At 34.9% G+C, this 21460-nt stretch overlaps 2 protein-coding genes across 4 annotated transcripts; both read right to left on the bottom strand.

Annotated features, from left to right (window-relative positions):
• Positions 1-936: 936 nt before the first annotated feature.
• Positions 937-4481, bottom strand: LOC112033951 (DNA-directed RNA polymerases IV and V subunit 4). 2 transcript variants are annotated; one of them, XM_024066734.2, is made up of 9 exons: positions 4349-4481; positions 3401-3499; positions 3176-3244; positions 2939-3034; positions 2578-2695; positions 2418-2495; positions 2224-2257; positions 2081-2149; positions 937-1324 (listed from the first exon to the last, which is right to left on the bottom strand). In XM_024066734.2, exons 1-9 carry the CDS (start codon positions 4359-4361, stop codon positions 1181-1183), a joined length of 720 nt encoding a protein of 239 aa, XP_023922502.1. In that variant the 5' UTR covers positions 4362-4481; the 3' UTR covers positions 937-1180. The 2 variants fall into 2 exon arrangements, with proteins under 2 accessions (XP_023922502.1, XP_023922501.1); XM_024066733.2 differs by lacking the exon at positions 4349-4481 and adding an exon at positions 3614-3720.
• Positions 4482-7259: 2778 nt separating this feature from the next.
• Positions 7260-19972, bottom strand: LOC112033950 (protein VAC14 homolog). 2 transcript variants are annotated; one of them, XM_024066728.2, is made up of 20 exons: positions 19430-19972; positions 19179-19292; positions 19022-19087; positions 17384-17473; positions 17169-17288; positions 17008-17036; positions 16740-16897; positions 16552-16646; positions 16202-16288; positions 15904-16011; positions 15679-15770; positions 15388-15469; positions 13502-13567; positions 12430-12545; positions 12177-12297; positions 11709-11870; positions 11375-11503; positions 9574-9642; positions 8437-8730; positions 7260-7768 (listed from the first exon to the last, which is right to left on the bottom strand). In XM_024066728.2, the coding sequence occupies exons 1-20, from the start codon at positions 19517-19519 to the stop codon at positions 7667-7669; spliced, it is 2190 nt and encodes a 729-aa protein (XP_023922496.1). In that variant the 5' UTR covers positions 19520-19972; the 3' UTR covers positions 7260-7666. The 2 variants fall into 2 exon arrangements, with proteins under 2 accessions (XP_023922496.1, XP_023922497.1); XM_024066729.2 differs by having other exon boundaries at positions 16740-16882; positions 19430-19971.
• Between the last annotated feature and the right edge of the window lie 1488 nt (positions 19973-21460).

Here is a 21460-nt window from a genome sequence, read left to right as displayed (position 1 = left end):
TTTTTCTTTTTTCTTTTTTTCTTTTTTTTTTTTGGGGGGGGAGAATCAGGACAATAAGAACTTAATGTCATATAATAAAAGTTTGGTCTTAGAAGTAGATATCTCACGTGACTTTTAACAATAGTTTAACAATTAAATTATATCTAACAGTTCTTTAATACACAGCTACATAATTTTAATGGTTGCCAAATGGAGTCTACATGACCCAATGAATCACTACCTTCTTTTTCTTTTCTTTTTTCTTCTTTTTTTATACCATTTCAAAAAGGCATTAACCATAGTTAGTATTTACATCATGTTCCATAATTGGCCAACAGTAGTAAGTTGGCTCTTTTGTAGCCAACGCGGCTAGCGACCATACATGATCAAGGATAACCTTAGAAACAAAAATCAGCCTAAAAGCTAACCCCATCTGCTGTAGAGAGGAAAGGCCCACCATTATAGTTCTTACTTTCCAATCTGGAGCTCTCTTCCTGTCGAAAATATGAACTAGCTTTTTGCAATTACATAACAAAAAAATTTGCTGAATCACTACCTTCAATTCCACCATTAACTGCATCCCACAATCATTAGTGAAAGTTTTTGGTCATTTCCATTTTAATTGTTCTTTTTTATTTTTCTAACTACCACCATGAAGTTGTTCCCCGTTTTGTAGAACAGCCTTGCTACTCTTTCATGGATCATAGAAAATTGAAAATGCCTTGATTTCGGGTTTCACACTCCATTTGTTCATTGTGGCTTTCTCAGTTCTCACACCTTTATTTTGTCCATGATGTCCAGGTTTTTTTTTTTTTTTTTTTTTTGGCTGAATAAATTAATTTATTAAACACAAAAAGCAACGGAAGGGCACGGCCCATCTCTCTCTTGGGATAAAAGGCCAGTCATCAAAAGTCCATTTTACAACATTGCAAGCAACAAAATTAATAGATTTATAAGTGTACCAAATCCCAAGGTTTTTTTTTTTTTTTTTTGGGGAACAAATCCCAAGCCACACAGTTCTTTTAACAAAAGTTTCATATCATCTACAATACCATTGATTAACCATGGAACATCAAAGAGATTGTCATTAATTACAGTTAATACCGAAGTCGAATAACTATCAAAGATCATAAAATCAAATTTCGTTTGGATTGCTTAACTGCAAGTAGAGCTGCTGTTGCTCCACCACACAAAGGAATCCTCATGTGAATTTTCCTCCTTGTGTTGATTTTCCCCAATGTTGACTTTCCTCCTCAAGTTGACTTGCCAAGTTAGCAGACTCTTTAAGCTTAGCTAGCTCACTTAGTACACCTTTGAGGGGTTCACTAAGCTTGCTTCTCTTAGCCTGTGAGAAAATATGTAGTGTAGCATGTTCAAATGATTGAAATAAAAAATAGTTACAGCAAGTTGTCACCCCAAATAGTAGCTTTAAAACCACAACACAAAAGAACATAACCATAAATAATTCTTCCAGTAGACTGGCACTCAGTGAGCTGAACAAAGTCTCTTGAATTGTTGAATGTAGCACTAAAACTTGGGTCTCCTTCAACATTGGCCTATTAAACTACAGCTCAATATATATATAGAGAGAGAATCCACGGTAGAGCTGTAGAAACTAATAAGTGTTTTAATTGCAATACCAGATGCTTTCCTAGGGATTTGCTGAATGGCAGAACACATTTAGATTATGACAACATTATCAAGAACTAAAAATTTTTCACTCATATAGTCATTCAAAATAAATTAAGAGAATGGCATGAATATTAAGCCCCAAAGTCAGGAAATATTAACATTCACATTTAAAATAATTGGTGGCGCAACAAATGTCAGTTCTGCAACTATAGTCATTAACACACTAAGCACCAGTTTGGCTTGTTTCTACTAATTTACAAAAAAAATCCAGTTGCTCAACAGATATCAGCTCTACCTTTGCAGTTATTGATATAGCAAGCATAAGGTTTGCAGATTTTCTACTTGTTTACTTATTAAACATAAACAACCTTTCTCAAGCATAGAACTAGAAATGAACAGTAAGCAAACACTAGCGTAGTAAGCAATCTAACATATCATTATCTAAAAACTACAAACCCAGACATCATACCTTCAAGGATGGAACCAGAGAAAAAACTTCATCAACAGACTCTGGACCAACATTGGCAATCTCACATAACTGCAGTCAAAAAACTGAAAATAAGAGTGCTGCATGACTTTTAAGATTTAAGTGACTCAAGTTGAGATTGAAACCTCGCTATTGGAGACGCCATGTTTTGTGAGAGTCCTTATTCCAGTTAAGAATTCAACAGCATATGGGTGATTTAAATGGATGACGCATCAGAAGAAGTGATGGGTCAACACACACTCAAAGCAAATCTAAAGAATGAGTATAATTAAAAATAAAAATAAAAGTAAATGCTCTGAAAAGTGAAGTTCAAGGATACTCAAGAACTTTTCTAACAGACTGGGGATTTGTATAATGGACACCCCTTTTGGCATACTGCAGTCCCTTGTCAAATGGTCTGGAAACAAACGACAGATTATATCACTAATTAAATGTACTAATTTATATTCAATAGCAAAATCTGAAAATGCGTTCCTCACACAGGGAGTTTCAATTCTGGATCTTTTGATAATGTGACCATCTGATCCTGGATTCCTTGTAAAATACTTGCAGCCTCACAATCCATCATGCTCGTGCATTTGACATTTTCTGGTAGCTCTGCATATGCCACCATAAACATGTAACAACATGGTGTTAACCTATCAAAGTACATACCCAGCTTAAGAAATTGATCTAGAACTAAGTTTTCCAAAACCAAGAAAAAATTCACTGTATACAACCATAAAATCTACAGTATTAACAAGTGAAACATTCAAACACATAAAGAGGCCAAATTTTCATTATCTCAACAAAATAATGAATATATGCCTGTACACCAAAAACATACATCCAAGTACCCACCTAGCTCAATGTTAAGCTCCAGTGGTTGTGGTTCTTTAGCTGGGGTCTTTCCACCATTAGCAATTTTGTCTCCTTTTCCCCCTTTGCTTGAATAACCTTTAAAACATTTAAAAATAAAAAAGAGAAGCTCTTTCAAGGGAAATCGACACAGGAGGTAATCGATCATTGATTGTGCATGGAAAGGTAAAATCAACATAAACAGGCAACAACCAAACAAAACAATCAACAAAATTGGACCTTTTGGAAATGGAGTGGCATCCTTCCCTACATATTTTGGTGAAGAAAGAGTTTTAGGTTCAGGGGAACCTATAAAAAGCAAGACCACCAATTAGAGAAAATTAATGAGTATGATTAAGTTTCCTTCAAATGATTGTTCAAGATTAAGAAGATAAGCATATTTATGACTAGCATATTCCAGTAAAAAACTTAATATACACTAAAGGAAAAGAAGAAAACATTAACCTTCAAAATTGATATGAACTTTCCTTCCATACTTCGACTTCATTGAGCTGTCATCCTTCCCTTTAAAACTATCTTCCTTTCCCTTTGATTTCAAGGTTGCTACATCCAAGAATTTACACAAAGAAACAAGTGTATTCAAAACATTGTGTGTTCTAAACAAAGCTTCAGTGCAGGTTAGAAAGAAAGAAAGTAACAGGAATGTGGATACTGTACAAGTACTATTGCACATATTTCACCACTGATTGGTCTGACTGGTACATGAAGTGAAACAGGGTCCCAAATCCAACCAATACCCAAACAAGACATTATTTGGATTAATAAAAAAAAAATTTGGAATCTGGGTATATAACATGTACACAGTATACTTAAACTGCTACCTGAATCATTATACAAATATTGGTTTTTATTAATACAATTACTCTTACTCATCCAAAAAGAAAATTTTCCCAACATGGACCACCAACATTTTCCTTAAGAGATTATGTAGGCCCAAATTTTTTTTTTTTTTTTCTAAGCCTTACGTTTTTTTGCTAAACATTTTCTAATGACTTTGAGTAAGGTAAAAACAAAATTAAGTACACACCCTCTAAGTTTACAGTATCACCACATCACCACATTATTGTAACTATTGAAGTTTAAAAAATAAAAAATAAAAATAAAAACCCAAAGGCTAGGGACAGACTCAAAAGCAACCAAAACTTAAACAGCGTAAAAGATATTGTAGCCAAAAGTAAAAAAGACAACATTTTTTCAGATACTCTTCTTATAAAGAAAAATAAATAAATAATTAGTGGGTGTTTCGGGAAATGGGTTAAAATAAATGAATAAATAGCTCACGAAATGTTTAGGAAGAAAACAGAAGGAAAATACAAAAGAAAAAGAGATATATTTGAAATCAGGCTTTCCATGTGCGTTAGTGGAGATAGATAGAGGCAGAAAACACTTTACCTCCTTTCTCCATCGCCACCTGTATTTCTGCGATTACAATTCACAACACTTCGTATTTTAGAACAGTGTATTCAAAACAGCTTTGACTTGGCTTGGATCTAGTGCTTTCACAGAGACCCTTTTCCTCCCATATAATAGATTTTCCTTTTTTTTAAGGAAAACCCAGAAATGGCCTCCAAAAAAAAAAAATTAAATTAAATTAAGACGGGAATACACTATTGGTTACTGAAGTTAGTCTCTCAAGTTTTTTTTTTTTTTTTTTTTGAGAAACTTTCTCGATGCCTACATGGTTAACATAACAACCAATGTCATGTAATTTATTAAGTGACCTGATAACATTTTTAATATTAAAAATCAAAACTCATTATATATGCATGGGAAAACTCATCACTTGTTTCAAAATTGAAAGACTTTAACTATGACACTGATCATTAGTCTCTCAAATTTCAAGTAAAAGCTATCGACTAACAAAATAATGTCATGGCATTTAGTGACATGACAACATTTTTAATTTGAAAGAATTAAAACCCATTTGTGCAGGCCAAAAATGAGACTAATGGGCTAGTCCCCACTTGGGTTCACAATCTATTTGTGATGTGGGTTTTGGATTTCCTAACTTAGGTAGTTTTGAGTTCAGAGACTATACAGAACACTCTATTCCCATAGATTCCCCCTTTTCTCTCTTGTTGCTCTCCTTGTGCTCTCTGTTCTCTATCCTCTCCAGAATCCTCCTCCATTCCTCATTCTCGCTTCTTATTTTTAGCCCAAGATTAGTAGAGTGGTTATGATTACTCTAAGTCATTAGTGCATATGGGGGTCCAATTCCATTGTTTCAAAGTGGGTGTTTAGGTGGGAGTAGGAGGAGTGGCATTGGAATTGCTTCCTACCTTAGAAAAGCCGCTCGGCAGCGATACTCCCCAAGGTACTGTCGGGCAGTCGAGAGACGATGCCCCGAGCAATCACTGCTTCATTAAAGATATAATTGATTGGGCAAGGCTTAGATGATGAAACATGATGTGTACAAATTAAGAGTATTCGCCCAATTGGCCCTGGGCTAGCATGAGGCCCAGGCCTAGGCCCTAGAAGGCTTAAGGCCCAGAGTCAGACAAAAGGGTTGGGGTCATGGGCCATATCGTTGGGTCGAAGTTCAAGGCCCAAGTGGGAATGGGGACCCTTATGCCATACACCATTATTTATACATGATAAAACTATCACCAGTTTCAAAATTAGAAGACTTTGACCCATTATGAAATAGGTTTTCCCCAAATTAAATGACAATTTGAAAACATTCCTAATCACAAAGAGAGAGTTGACACTAAGATCATTGTCCACTTTGGATGCCTCACAAACTCCTTATGCTAATGAGCTGCTTGAGAGCAAATTTTGCCTCAATTTTGAAGTCTTTAAAGTTAAAACATCTCATATTGCAAATCCACTATATCATAGTTGTGTGTTCCTATGATCATTTTATGAGAAGATCCACTATATCATAGTTGTGTTCCTATGATCATTTTTTGAGAATCTTTTCATGTTAAAGTTTGTCTTCCACCTCATTAAAGTTTTGAATCTAACATATTAATTAATTTATTTATTCGATGTATTAGTATGGTTCAAAGATGTGAAACATAAGTGAAATTTATTCTCAAAATATTATAATGCATAATGAGTCAATTTAATGAAGTAGTCAATTGTAAGTAATGGATATTCACTTTCATACTAGCACGAAACTTTTCTCTTACTCAGTGTTGGTCATTTTATACAAATGTTGTGGTACAAACATTGTGCCACAGACTCTCATATTCGAAAGACTCCAATGCACTTTATCTGAAAAAGTTTTGCATTATTTTTGAGCAACTTCTTCCAAGAACAGATTTGTTGCAATTTGCAAGGTGAATCAACTGAGAACAACATGAATATCAATTGACAATTATAAGACAACGAAGTGAGAAACTGATAGGCTTAATTGTATACTTTTCTTGGACTGAATATGGCAAGGGAGGGTGGTGCTATTAACAAACAAAAATTGTTTATCGGATTACATTTCAAAATGAACCTTTGTTGTCGCACATGCTTCCGTTTGTCGACGCATTTCCCGGCATTTGGTGTCTATTAATTTTATCACCGTTGCAATTTGTTGGCTCAAACATGTCTTACACACTTCTGTTTCGACACATTATATAAGACCTTACAAACTTAATGTTCACCTTTAATTTGAGATGGTATTAAAGATATAGTTCAAAAGGCCAAACCTATTGTAAGCAAATTAACCCTAAAGTTAACCTAAGGTTCTCATTCCTCTCATATAAAGGATAAATCTTACTGAACATTTAATTAGTGAAATCTAATATTATGTAAGAGTAGATAGTATTGAATAATTACTCTCTATTGAATGATTGGAGCTGAATCTTGATGTTGTGCAAGAAATTAATGAGACTTCTAGTCTAGTAGCCACGTTGTGTAAAAATCACACGGGAGAGCTAACTTAAGTTTGGACAGTAAAGGAGACCCCTAGGAAATCTGCTATTCTTGACTGGTCCTATTAGCTTCCATCATTGAAGATATCTACGTTGGTTACCTCTTTGTTATTTGGACATTTTTTCTTCATATAAAATGGGAGGCTGCATGCCTTCTTCTTCTTCTTCTTCTTCTTCTTCTTCTCTCTCTCTCTCTCTCTCTCTCTCTCTCTCTCTATATATATATATATATATATGTATAGCCCCCCATTCTCTAGCTTTAGCTTTTGATTGTAACTGCTAGAATCCCATCTCGATTCCTTCCTTACGTGCTTCAATTTTGAGCACCGGAGCGAGAGAGAGGGGGCGGAGAATCTCTGTAACACAATTTATTCGCTAGCATTATTCAAAAAATGGATGACACACATGCATACAATATACTAGTGGGTGAAAATCGATAAACAAATAATAACACATACATAATTTTTCTGTAGGATTTGTATACATGAATTAGCTAATTTCTTATTTTATAAGATTTCTGTAACAGATGAACATAACAAAAACAGACTGTATCTTCTAAAATAATTATCTCCCTCTAGCCCGCGTGGTTTTCAATAAAAAACAACAGAACCACATGGGTATATCTTGCTGCTTACAATGGAAAAAGAATAGCTCAGGAAATCCAAGCTCATCTTGATTCAAAACCCTTTTAACCGTCCCAACCTCCATACAGATTAAAAAACAAACTACTACGATATACAATTTTACAGATTACACTAGATCTCATCCATAGGTCAGACATCCTCCCAGACCAGTGTACAATTAGCCTTGACTATGGGCAGGAACCAGGAAGCAGCAACAACAATCATAGTTGTAACTGCCCTGGGCCTCTCTTTGATGATCTTGAAGGAGGCCCACTTGTGTCTGTTGAAGAAGGGCGCCGAGGTTCTTCATTTCTTCGCACCTCCTGCATATCGACACACAACAATGTGATTGCAAGAATAGAAATAGCAGCCTTAAACACAAAACTGAGTAAAAGTTGAGACAGAAAACTAAAAGTATAAGATGATAAATAATTGTTTTTGAAACAGTGCCTTATCACAAATTCTTGAGGCAGGCAACATAAACTTTGATCCAAAGTCGTCACTGTAGCCCCACACAACCCTTGACCCCAGTTAAAAGAAAGAAAAAAAGTATCCTTATCACAAATAGCAATAGCAGCCTTAAACACAAAACTGAGTAAAAGTTGAGACAGAAAACTAAAGTATAAGATGATAAATAATTTTTTTTTAAACAGTGCCTTATCACAAATACTTGAGGCAGGCAACATAAACTTTGATCCAAAGTCGTCACTGTAGCCCCACACAACCCTTGACCCCAGTTAAAAGAAAGAAAAAAAGTATCCAGCCCTACTGACGATGTTTTGTCTCCTGCCTCGAGTCTAACCCCTAATGCTTTGAGCTAAAGCTCTATCTTTTTCCTTTTCCTTTAGTTGTGAGCATGAGAACATGACAAAATAGCACCAAATCCCATTTGTTAAATTAACTCACTTCATCACATTTATAGAAAACACTCATTCAGATCTTTATAAAGCCCAATGACAGTAAGAATATCAAGAAAAAAAAATCATGAAACCTTTGATAATGAAGTGGTAGAACTGCTCCAGGATTGTGCTTGCGCTTGTGCATGCATACGGTGCTGGTACTGCATTTGCTCAAACTGCTGTAGCCTTAAAGCAAAGTTAATTCCATTATGTGAATTTCCACCATCCTGCATTCCGTCACCATCCTCAGTGATTTGTGATCCACTTGGCATGTGATGTAGAATTTGATAGGGGTTCCCTGAAGTTTGCCTGAATTGATCACCATTGAAGGAATACGACGGTACAGTTTTTAAACGTGTTCGTAGTATCTTGAAGGCGGCACTTTGCTGTGATCAAGAGTCAAATGCAAGGTAAACATAAATTACTAACTACACAATTAAAGCACTTTACACACACACACACACACACACACATATATATTGCATTTTGGAATAAACACCACCAAGCAGCTAGTGTTAGGAGCAAGATTAATCTGTTTGGGCCGAGACGCATTGAGATTTTAGTATGAACAAGCCCAATAGCTGGGGTAACAATCAGATGAAAATCACCCTGACGTGAACCTTACTCTTTTACTTGGGTCTCAAGATCCAAATACCAAAATGATTTCCCAGGAAAAAGAGGATCTTAAAACCATTTTCATATGGAAAATAATCTGTATTCTAGTTCTACACCTAAACAGTGCAACATACTGATTAAAGTTAGATGAATTCTATATATTTTGGCAAACTTTGTTTTCAGGCTCTTTAATTTGCAGCCCCAGCTTAAATTACCAGATCCCTATCCACCTCACTAACTGCAACTTGATCATGCATCCTGATTTGTGGTCACTTTTATGTTCCAATTCCTCAAAACTGGGAATCCCAATGTATCATGTTTGTGATTGTTCATCATTACAAGGCATTTGGCTAAAAATTTATTTAAAAAATTGTAAAGTATGACAAAGATAAAGAGAAAAAATAAATAAATAAATATTTTTCATGGATTAATTGTGTTTATATACACGTGAGGACATAACTATCTTCTCAAAAAAAAAAAAAAAAAACCAAAAAAGGTGTGTACAAAACTGCTTACATTACATGATAGTGTATAAGTCGGTTTTTAATGCAAGCAAACATATTTGTCATTAACAAAGGGGAAGAAATGAAAGTAAAACTCTTCCAGAACCATACCTGGGGAAGCAACATCAGAAGGCCATTTAAGGCTTTTAACAACCATATATATCTTCCAGGTTCAAGAAGCTGCAAGAACCACAAAAGGGGTCACGCACCAGAACATATCAACTGTAAATTGGGAAGACAAAAGCAGGAACATTAACTAAAAAAATCCATTTAGTTGCAAGAAAAACTGCACCACCATTAAACACTCTGTACAAGAATAACATAAGATACTGAGGATGCTGGGACGAAGGCTTTGTTGCTGTACTGAGCGAAAAAACTCACTTTCATGCTCCAAATACAGACAGTACAAGAAAAAAGGTCATACATCACACCACTGTACAAACACACTAAGAGGTATTAAATTATCTTTGCAGTGTACAAGGGTTTTATTGCAAGACAAATAAAATAAAATAAAATACTAATAAATAAATAAATAAAATTATTAATTGATTGGACATCCCTCACATATTCGCAATGCTTTAACATTTTTTTTTTTTTTGGATAAGTAAAAAACTTCATTGAAAAAGAAATGAGAAAATACAATGAAAACAAAGCACACGGCAGTGTGCTGTGGAAACAGCAGAATATCCAAACTAACTAGCAGTGAGTACAAAAGTCAAGTGAATCATGCAAAGAATTAAAGGTAGAAACACCCGAAGCATTACCCACTCAAACAGAGTCTGAAAGAATGAAAGCTTCAAATTGTGAATCAATCTTTCACTCCCTTCAAAAGTACACACATCCCTCTCTCTCCAAATACCCACATAAGGTGAGGGATCACATTCCAAATATGCTTAAACAGTATATTTTCAAGTCAACTTTTCTTGGAGGTAAAGAAAGTGGTTGCTTATGCTATAGTTTCTATTTTCTTTTCTTTTTTTCCCCCTTCTTTTAAATTTTCAAACCAGGAACTAACATTAGAAATTTAATGAGCAAAACCATTCATTACTTCATTAGACCCCAAAAGGGAAGTACAATAATAACACCCTTCTCCAAGAGGGGGGAAAAATACTTTTTTTTTTTTTTATAGGTAATAAGAATTTTATTGATAGCAAAAGTGCAATGTGTTTACAATTGTAAACTCACTGCAATATGAGGGGGGAAAAATACAAGAGACACTAAAGTTCAAATGATCAATAAACTCCAAAAGATCAAAAATTGTCCACTGTTTGCACATGTAACAGAAATTGAAAGCAAAGTTCTTCCACTTCCACAAGGGCTACCACTTTGGTAGAGCCCTTACTAGCCAAGTTCTCTTCCAAGAAAACCCCATCTCCCATTCCCCCTAATTCCACACAGCACCAAAGAGAAAACTTCTCACCTCAATCTTGTGATTGTTACTTGGTCTCCCACACATCACATTTTCTCCTATCTCACAACCTTGAACATCATACAAGAGACAAAGGGCATCAATTGACTATATTTTCCAATCCTAAACAGGCCAAACAATCCTCAAAATTCAAATGCAACACTCTGCCTGACCAACATATATAGATAGCCAAAATTAAAATTAATGGAAAACAAATCAGGAGAAAATCCCCTTCAGAGCACACTTCTCCACACCATGCATCCTACAAAAAGAATATTGGTCCCCTCAACCTCCTTAAAAGGAAATATACTCCAACTCAAGCCAGCCTATTCCTAATTGCTTTTCACTCAGTCTCAATTTGACATTTTCATAGGAAAAACAAATTAATATTTGTTAAGGACTTGGCCAGAAATAACTATAATAGGCATTATTTTGATGTTGCAAAGAGAAAAGACCCAATAAGGTATGAATGTATGTCATTACAATTGTCTTTTAGTTATGCACCTGCAGTCTAAGATAAGCAAAGATTGGAGTTTCCAACAAGCGAATCAATTTATCCAGCTGGACCAAAAATTTGACATTAATATCTTCCCCCACCAGAGACTGAATCACAGCACTTGCATGCTCATATGTCTGCCAAGCAAGATAAAAGATGATCAATAAATGCAACAAGAACTTAGAGGTGGGACAATCAAGATCACTAAATGCTACATTTTTTGTGGTGGTGGTGGTGGTGGTGGTGGTGTGTTTGTTTTTGTTTTTTTTTTGGGGGGGTGTGTTGTTGGGGAGAAGAGATTGAAAATGAAACAAGATGCCATGAATAACTCAAAACGCTCACCTGAGCTAGTAAACATAGGCTTATAATTGCCATGGGTGAATGGCACCATGAAGCATACAATGAAACAAATAAGTCTTTCCCAGAGGGATTCACCAGTGAATGTTTTAAAAGATTCCGAAGCCCAGACAATTCAGAGGATGTAAGTAAAATCAAATTCAAAGCCTGAAAAAAAAAAAAAAAAAGAATCAAATGGATAAACAATAATTCACCTACATTAAGTGGCTAAAGAATCAACACAGGCAAAAGAAAATAAATTTAAATTATTAAAAAAAAAAAAAAAAAAAAAAAAAAACCTAAAAGAGAGCAATGAAAAGCATTCTAAAAAAATATGTACTGTTCGATGTCCCAGTTATGCCACACCATCTTAACTCAACGTACAATCTTATGATGTTGCTTCATGTTGTTCAAAAAATTATAACCAAGCAAAGCACTACAGGTTTATACAAGTTCTCAGACAATCAACAGAACCTGAACCATAATAGATGCAAAATCCAGATCCGATTCTCCTTCTAGTATGGTTGAGAGTTCACGGTAGACCCTTTCAGCATCTAACAGTACACATAGCCGGCGGATAATCAGAGCACCACGCCTGAGGAATAAAATCAAGAATGAAACAAGAGATTTAATCTCAGAAGAAATAATACAATTAACTTAATATTGATAAAGAATCAGTACAAGACTAGCAACAAGAAAGCAAGAAAAGATAAGGAATGAAACTCACTTCTCAAGAAGAGAATTATCTATCCGGAAAGTATGTACTAGGAAAACAACAAGGTGGCGGAAGTGCTGAGGATCTTTTGCTATGCCGGCATGAACCTCCAGAACAAGGAGCACAACCTGGGAAGATCCATAATAGCCAAGCAATTAAGAAAAAATTGAAGCCACTAAATGATTCTTTTTGGTACTAACTACAAACACTACCAAAATGCAGTCTCAGATAAGTAGCACACGTTCTAAGGATTAACCTAAGGCTACAAATAGTAGAAGTGCCAGCATTTGATTCAGTTTCACAAGACCACTTTCAAACCTGAAATTTATAAATTGCTCTTTGTAAAAATATACAGCATATATCTCAGATAAATAGACCAACAATATGATCTCATAGACCATCCATATTTTGACAATTATAACATACTACCAAATCCCAAAAGAAGTGCAAAGAAATGCAATACATAAATCTTGAACTTTGAAATATTATAACACAATACCTGAAACATATGCAAAACATGTTACATTCAATATATAAGGTTTGTGAGTGTGTGTGAGAGCCTGCAGAGAGGCTACTTCTCATATGAATAGCTGAATTATTTCATTGGCAACTGTAAATTATCTAGCCACACCCCCCAAGGACAACGGTCAAATTTCAGACTATTGCTCATTTTTTACAAAAATTTTAGCTGGGAGATTTGCAAACTTTTAACATTCTCAAACCTGACCAGCAAAAGGGAAAAAGAAAAGCAAAAGGCCAAGGACTCTCAATGACTTCAGTTTTTTAATAGCCCTAAATATGGTATTTCTCGCTTACAAAACATACAGTTTTAGCCTCCTGTTTTCCTCATCAACGACATCATTTTCTAACTATCCTCTTTGCTGAGTTATCTCACTATGAACTAAAAGCTGATCCCCAAAGATCCAAGAAAAGAAAAGGTGAGAGACTACATATATGGAGATCACAACAACGCCACAAATAAAAATAACTCCAACTACATTACTGATGATGGTGAAATTCAACAGAAAATGCAACTTCATTACACAATCAGAAATGAAAAGTACAATCAGGATAAAAGAATTACCTCATCAGAAGGATCTGACAGCGCTTTCAGAAGGGAGTCAAATATGTCATTGAGGGAACTTAAGACCTGTTTCAGGAAGAAAATTGAATTTAAACATAATTGACATTAACAAAGAAAGGTCCACCAAACAAAACTACAAAAATAAATTCAGAGCAAAACAACCAATCAAAGAGAAATTGCCCAGTAGTTAATTAGTAAAACCAAGCCGACTACGCTTTTCACCCGTTCCTTTGATTTAGTACTTCTTCGCTTGTTCCGCTCACTTTTACCCAGCAACATAGACATAGATGTGGATTAATGAATATTATATAACCAAATCAGGTTACATTTCTTTTCTTTGTAGTATAACTTAGCCATAGGACACATATTCTGCGTCACTTATTCACATATTCAAGAGCTGGAAATGAGCTAAGCCAAATACGATGAGCTGAAAAAAACCTAAACCCGAGCTCACCTCAACCAGAAAGAAGAAGCTTTAGTCCAGCACAAGCCATTAAATATAAGCTCAAGCTCAGCTTAGTGAAAACAAGCTCACAAGCCACTTGATGAGCCCAGGCAAGTTGCCCCTAGAAGCTCCTGGCAACAACAATTTTAAGCCAACATCTAATTTGGGTTGGATAAGAAATGCACCTTAAAGCCCAACCCTTTCAAAACTTAAAAATTTAAAAGCTAAAGTTCAATATATTAACAGCTGATCACTGACAACTCCATGCAATGGGCCTCATTCCCATGAAAGTCAAAGCAAGTTGCGAAGCTGGAGAAAGCAAATTATAGACAGTATATATCACCTCAATGACTCAATTGCACTCTTTCCAATGTGGGATTTACTGTCATTTAGTCCCTCATTTGACATAGCCTATCATTGACTTATTAAATCTAGCTCACAAGCTTCTGAGCCAAAGTGTGTTGTGTTCAGGATTGGCTCCTATTCCATAACGAGCCTTTTAGTAAGGCCAGCTAGCACGCCAAGCCCAAGCTAATTGAAAGCCACTCATTTGGGGAGAATTCATACTGAATTTTTTACTAAGGGTGTGTTTGGATTGAACTTATTGTTGCTGAAACTGAAAACTGAAAACTGAAAACTGAAAATACTGTAGCAAAATAATTTTTAAATGTGTAAATAGTACCGTAGGACCCATTTTTAATATTTTTTTAGTGCGTGAACAGTGCCAAAACAGTGCATGAACAGTATTTTTGTCTCCTGAACAGTAAAATCATGTGATTTTACTGTTCACTTTTCCGGAAAAAAAAAAAAAAAAAAAAAAGGGCAAAACGTGAAACGTGGACTCAGCAAAACGCTGAGTCCAAACGGCCTCTAAGTCTTTATGATATTTTCTAGTGTAGCCTCCCCACTCTCCTAATGTAAACATATAGTGAAGAATTAGGGATGTGGATATGATCATTTGGGAGTCCTATGTATAAAACCAACATACTTCCAATGGAAAATACGAATAAGCATTTAAAAGTAGACTCTCTCTTCAATCCCATCTTTTTTGATAAGTGACTCTCTTCAATCCTATAATGAGATAATATCAAAGAGGAAAATGTAGATGAGCAGTTAGACATACTAAAAGGCACAGAGATAATGGATCTTTTTTTGACAACTCGATAGTTGGGGGAGGGAGGATTGAACCCTAGACATCTTTGTTCGAAACACTAAGAGGTGCCAATTGAGCTACAAGGCTCTTGGCCAAAGAGATAATAGATCTAGATCACTTCAAATCCTAAGGGACCTTTTAGGAAGTCAATTGTTATTAAACTCCCACCTTAGAAATAGGTTCGCTTGGCAAATTCCTTGAACCAAGTACAACCATCATGGTGTAAGTCAAAAGGCAGGAAACATGCATCTAACCCGATATAGATATGATTCATAGACAGGCGGTTACCTCAGAGCGATGTCTGTTAAGAAGGCTTGAGATCCAGTGCAATGCTTCAATTCGAGTAGCCTCCCATTCACTATTTAATTGCCTGATCAGTAAAAATAGCCAGTAATCACCATTAAATCATACTGCACAATAAGTCTTAGAATAACCATTGTAACCAAGATAAACAAGGGACTCTTGTAAGCACCTCTCTTATAGCTCCTTAGACAGAGACATGCTACATCTACCCATAAAAGTACAAATTACAAGTTACATTTCCATACCACTTTTTTTCCCAGGTTTCAAAAACTATACCTCCTTGCAATACCGAGGATTGCTCCTACATCAAATCCTTCAGCTGGATCAGCATGGATTGAACGAAGCTCTTCGTTTGTTTCACGAGCAACCTTATAGAAATATTAATGTATTTAGATGACCAGGAGAATCAAAGATTTCATTGCATAAACTAGTTAGAAACCCCACCCCCCCTTCAAAAAAAAAAAGGGGGAGCACTAAGTGGGGAAGCGTGAAACAACCTACCACTCTAATTTTCTCCTCTTTATCAGATATGCAAGGCAAAATGGCCCCAAGAATATCAGCATAATAAGGCACAAGCTGGTCCCCACCAAGTTTTACAAACTCATTTATCTGTACAAAACCCCCAAAAAAAAAAAAGCTATAACAAAATAAAATAAAATTTACAATGAAGCAACAAATTCTCTGTAAATCAAGAAAATATGCCAAAATACTCGCTCCAAAATCAGATAGAAAAACCATATCAGAGAGTGATACTGGTTAAAAATAGTAGAAATACTCTCTGAATTGCAGTTCTACTTACCCATGTGATAGCCGTTAACCGAGTAAATTCATCTGTAGAACCTGCCCTCTGCACCAGTATTTCAGCCATGCGACCATAATCTACAGACTTCAAGAGTAGCACTGCTCGAGTCAGAAAATTACAAATGAACAAAATATTTTGTTTTTGTCAAAATAATTGGGACTGATGATAAAGTCATTCTTTGTTTGAAGCTAGAGTCAAAGTGCAACAATCTTATGATTCCAACAGTATCAGAAGAAAAGAAAAGAGGATAATGCATTGCACAAGATTTCAAATAGCTTGGTAACAGCACAAGGAATACTAAACAACAAAACTGGGATTTGGGCATTCATTGTTAACAGAAGTCTTACTGGGGAGTTCTTGATCTCTTGTAGAAACTCCGAAAGAGCTGAATCAGCTTGTTGCCTTATTTCATGGCTAGAATCGCTTAACATATTAAACAAACCTGAGATTTATCAAGGACGTGTAAGTTCAAATGCATTCAAAGAAGAGAGCAGCAATCAAAGAAGCTTATTAGTTTTGAATAATGACCAATTACCATCAAGAAAATCAGGAAGAAAGCCCAGCATATCAATATCTGGAACACTGTCCAAAACAGTTATCCAGCCTACCAAAAACTGCCGGACATAGGGATTTAGGACATTCATACGCTCCCTCAGCAATGGTATAAATTCTTCGATGCTGAAGAAAAAAGAACTTTAAAAGCCGCATAAGTTACACTGTTAAAGCAGTTCACAAACTCATCCGATGATCTTTGATTCTTAAAAGTACAAAAGGTCTAAAACAAGAGCAAGCAGATGGCGCACCTGAATTGATCGCTTTCAGTAACAATGTCCTGTTTCATTATAGTAAAATCTGAGAATTGATATAAAGAAAAGGAAAGCCTATTTTCAGACAACTAAGGGAACAACCCAACATTCTATTTGATGCTTTAGTCTGTACATGAGTTCAAGGAATAATTTTTTACCTTCACAAGCCGATCTAAAAGATGTGCAGCACTTTGTACATTGGCATCTGAGTCTGCCGATAGTTTACATAAGGCATCAAAAATCTGATTAAAGAATATGATGAAATCCCCTCTTACAACCTGCGCATCAGGCCACCACCAAAAGATAATGTATAAAGCCCGCTACCAATCCCAAAGAAACACCATTATATATAATCCTGCTAATCCAATCTCACCTTTGCAATATTATATAGAGCTTCACAAGCATAATACCGAACTCTGCTATCTTGGTCAGCAAAAGAATTAAGCACAGGAGGCACAATTTGCTGGTAGGTGGATCAGAAACAAAAACAAATTATCAATACTATAGCGACGGGAAGGTGGGAAACACAAATGGAAAAATAAAATGTTCAACAATGTTTATGATGCGATACAACCAACAGGTATATCCTTTTTGAGTACTCCAGCAACACTACAACTCACTCCATAATAATGATTAACGGTAAAATGGTTTTCTTCACTGTTTAAAATGTATTCTTGTGTCTAATATGCACAGCTGAAAACTTCAAAAGAGCACTTAAAAACAGTGGATGAAAAAAGATCATCTCATCCTGAGTACTAAAATACACAAACACATTATCTAGTTGATATATATGCCACATGTTGGTCACTACTCAGTACCAAATTAAGTTAGTAAAATGCAATGTAAGCTCTTATCACTGGCACACAACATTCCATTGAGTATCGATATCTATAGAATTCTAAGCAGTGCACACACTACTAGAAAGCATGATTTGAAGAACCGCTAATAAAAAGAAGCAACTTCCCATTATATTATATGGCACTATAGAACATATTGAGTTATCATTTCTTTAATGAAAATTGAGATAGAAATCCAATTTTAGAAAATCCACTGTTACTTCAAAACAATCGATCTCACAAACCCCAATATCACTCCAAGTATATTATTCCGTCCAACTACAAAATGCTAAAGATTTACTTGTCTTGCCTAAACACATTAAACATCCCAAGTATTATCAAACATGAATGATGAATCTAAATAAAACACAATGTCATGGTATGCTGTTTTTAAGTAGAAGATATCGTCTTAGAATATGGGAGAAGAGGATTGGCCCTAAGTGGTACAAATTCAAAATTCGACAAGTTAAATTGAAATGTAAGAGTAAGCTGCAAGCAATGGACAGCAGAAAATAATAAAGCAAGCCCACACCCATATAAAACTGACAACCTTTCAGAGGTAAGTCATAACATGAGGGGTTTCTACACCCATTAAAACTTAACAATACTAAATCCAAGCCAATTTTCTCTTCTTATTCTTTTCTTTTTTTAATAAATAAATCCATCTCCCTCAAGATTGCTTGGCCTGCCATACACAACTAAGGCTAAATCATGTAACCTACATCAAGCAATAACCATTCTGCAGTCTTATAACAAATATCAGTAACAGTAAGTAGCAACAACACTTCAAATTCAAAATACAAAACATAAGACAAGGCACCATTGCCACCAGAACACATTGAGTTATAAGTCTAACTTCACTTCAAGTCAAAAGGTTAGTCTCCTAGTCCATCCAGAATCTCTACTTAGCAAATCACTAAATTAGATTAGCAACATTTCAATTTACAGCCAGTTCATACTCTTAGAGCACACTGCCATGGTATGCTAATATATTTAAACTAAGATTTGACTCATTTCAATTCAGCACCTATAGCATATCCAGTTTCAAATCGCCCCACCCCAATTGTTAAAAGCCAGCAAAAAAAAAAAAACCATTTGAACAAATTATCAATTGGTAAAAGTAAAACTTGACCCAGAATCAATATTATAAAGTAATGATGCATAATTGTTGTTACCTCGAGATGTTGAGCCGCCTCACTAGTCAACCCGACTGTGGCAGCAGCTAATCCTATCAATCCCCCCTACATAATGTAACCAAAATTCAAACCAAACAATCATGCTTACAGTCACAAATTCGAAACAAGTTGACGAAATTCGATAAATTGAAAATACCTTCCGATGATTCGCTTGCGCAGAGAACGTGAACTCCGTAGTCAACAAATTGATCACCGCCGTTATCTTATCGTGATCTCCGGCCACCGCGAGTTGCTTCACAATTCCTTCAACCTATACATACACACACATACATGTAGATATAATTATATACACAACTCCACCAAGATCCAATAAAACCATCAAAAACCCTAGAAACCAAAACCGATCAAAACTGTTAAAATTCTAGGGCATAGGAAAGAGAAAGAGACCTCAAGAGCAGCATTCTTGCGCTTCTCGTAGAGCTTATCGGAGAGATTTCGAAGCACGGAAGCGGGAATCACTGAGAAACCGTCGGCCATGGCAAAAAACCCTTCCTTCTAACTCTCTCTCTATCTCTCTTTCTCTTTCTCTTTCTCTCTCTTTCTCTCTCAATCTCTCTCTCTGAAAATTCAAATTCGTTTTCGGATCTTCTCCTCTTGATATCGGAACATTGCACTCTACGCTTCCTTCTTTTTTCTCTTCGCTTACTCGATAGTTTTCTTTCTTTATTTTTTTTTTTTTTTTTCCCAAAGATCGCGGAATCGAGGAAAATGAAATCCGGGAATTTGAATTATTTTAAGAAGAAAGAGGAAAATCAGATCTACGAAAATCAGGAATTACTTTTACGCACTAAATTTTTCTGCCAAGCTTTGCTTTCTTTTTTCCTTTTATGTGTTTGGGTTTTCTTTTTTCTTTGCTTTTCTCTCTCTCTCTGAAGCCTCTTCTCGCCGTGACAGAGTCTCTCTCTATATGTGAAAGGTGACTGAGGTTTGGAGCTTGGAAAAAAACGGTGGTGTATGTTATTGTAATGACCAAAATGTCCTTGTCTTCTATGTTTTTTGTTTTTTTTCTTTTAATGTATGGTCATATTGGGTATTTTGCTTTTTATTTAGTTCAAACAAGCATGAAACACGTATGTCAATACTTTTTTGTGTATGTACTGTATGTGCATATTTGGTGAGATGGATGAGAGTGTAATTTCCAAAAAAAATAAAATAAAAAATTAGTTGCAGCAGCCAGCCAACCACATATAGTACATTAGTCAAATGGTATTTTATAAAGTTTGAGATCAAATTCTTCTATCACTTAAGCCCAATTTCGGGAGGTAATAATTAATTTATAACAATTACTTAAAAAAAAGTAATAATTAATGATAAATAATCGCAATCTAAATTGAATCTAACCTTCTTCTTTTTTTAGAATCAATTGAATCTAACTTAGATTCTAGTCATAGTCTAATTTTGTGTCATCCATTTTAATTTTCTTAATTTTAGAGTCCAACAACTTATTCATAATATTTAGCGTGAAAGTCAAGATGATCATCCCTCTCAATGTTAATTTCTTTGAAACATTTTTCCCTCACTCAATGTATGTGTTAAAAATACTTAGTATTTTAAAAAAAATGTAATATATATATATATATCAAATTATAATTGAGATCATTCTCAAAAAAAATAATAATAATAATAATAATTGGGATACTTTTAAGTAATACTAGTCGATGTCTCATGCGATGCATGGATACTTTATACTTTTATTATGAATTAATTTCTAATTATTCTTTATGACCCAATAACATTCATCCTATGTTCAATTATATTAGACATATCATTAAGGGGAAGAAATTAAAAATAAGCAAAATTATTATGAATATACATAATTAAGAATATGAATATTATATAGCCTAAATGAATTCAAAATTATTTAATTATTTTGGCTAATTAAAGTGTACAATTATCTTTTACATTCCTTGAAAGAGAGTGGACAACTGGGCATATAATTTGTTAGCTTCAAGAGTCTTCTACATTAGAAATTAAAACAAAAAACAAATTGAAGGAATTATTGTTTCTATCATATAAATTGTTTATGTATTTATTTTTAATAGATTCCACTATATAAAAGAAGATCGTATAGAAATAATCCATTTTTGTGCAAAAATACTATCAGTAATAGGAAGAGGAAAGAGCAAATTGATGTGGCACTTAATAATAAGAGTCTTATCAGGAAGATTGTAGAGAGTCTTTCAACGTGTATATCCTATTTTATGATCCCAACCCATATTTTGGAGAATGTGGAAAAAAATTAATGTGAAAGGGTCACACTTGGGTCATAATATGTAAGATAATAAGTGGGCTTGGGCTTTTTATAAGGTTTGGTTTGATTTTAATTTAATTTTGAACTATCCTTTTATAGCTACCATGCACAAACCACAATCAAAGGAAGATAGTAATCCCCAACTACACGTAGAAGCATTTGTTCTC

This window comes from Quercus suber, unplaced genomic scaffold (assembly GCF_002906115.3).
Source record: "Quercus suber isolate HL8 unplaced genomic scaffold, Cork oak 2.0 scaffold_217, whole genome shotgun sequence".
Lineage (NCBI taxonomy): Eukaryota > Viridiplantae > Streptophyta > Magnoliopsida > Fagales > Fagaceae > Quercus > Quercus suber.
Note: the sequence above shows the minus strand (reverse complement) of the source record. Positions and strands in the feature narration are given on the sequence as shown.

Coding starts and splice junctions, on each gene's coding strand:
- LOC112033951 (XM_024066733.2), bottom strand. Junction 2,496..2,577: donor CCAGAATTGAAACTCCCTGT/GTGAGGAACGCA, acceptor GTTTGTTTCCAG/ACCATTTGACAAGGGACTGC. Junction 2,258..2,417: donor TCTGTTAGAAAAGTTCTTGA/GTATCCTTGAAC, acceptor AACTGGAATAAG/GACTCTCACAAAACATGGCG.
- LOC112033950 (XM_024066728.2), bottom strand. CDS start 19,519: ATGGCCGACGGTTTCTCAGTGATTCCCGCTTCCGTGCTTCGAAATCTC. Junction 19,088..19,178: donor CGCAAGCGAATCATCGGAAG/GTATTTTCAATT, acceptor TACATTATGTAG/GGGGGATTGATAGGATTAGC. Junction 16,289..16,551: donor AAGAGATCAAGAACTCCCCA/GTAAGACTTCTG, acceptor CTACTCTTGAAG/TCTGTAGATTATGGTCGCAT.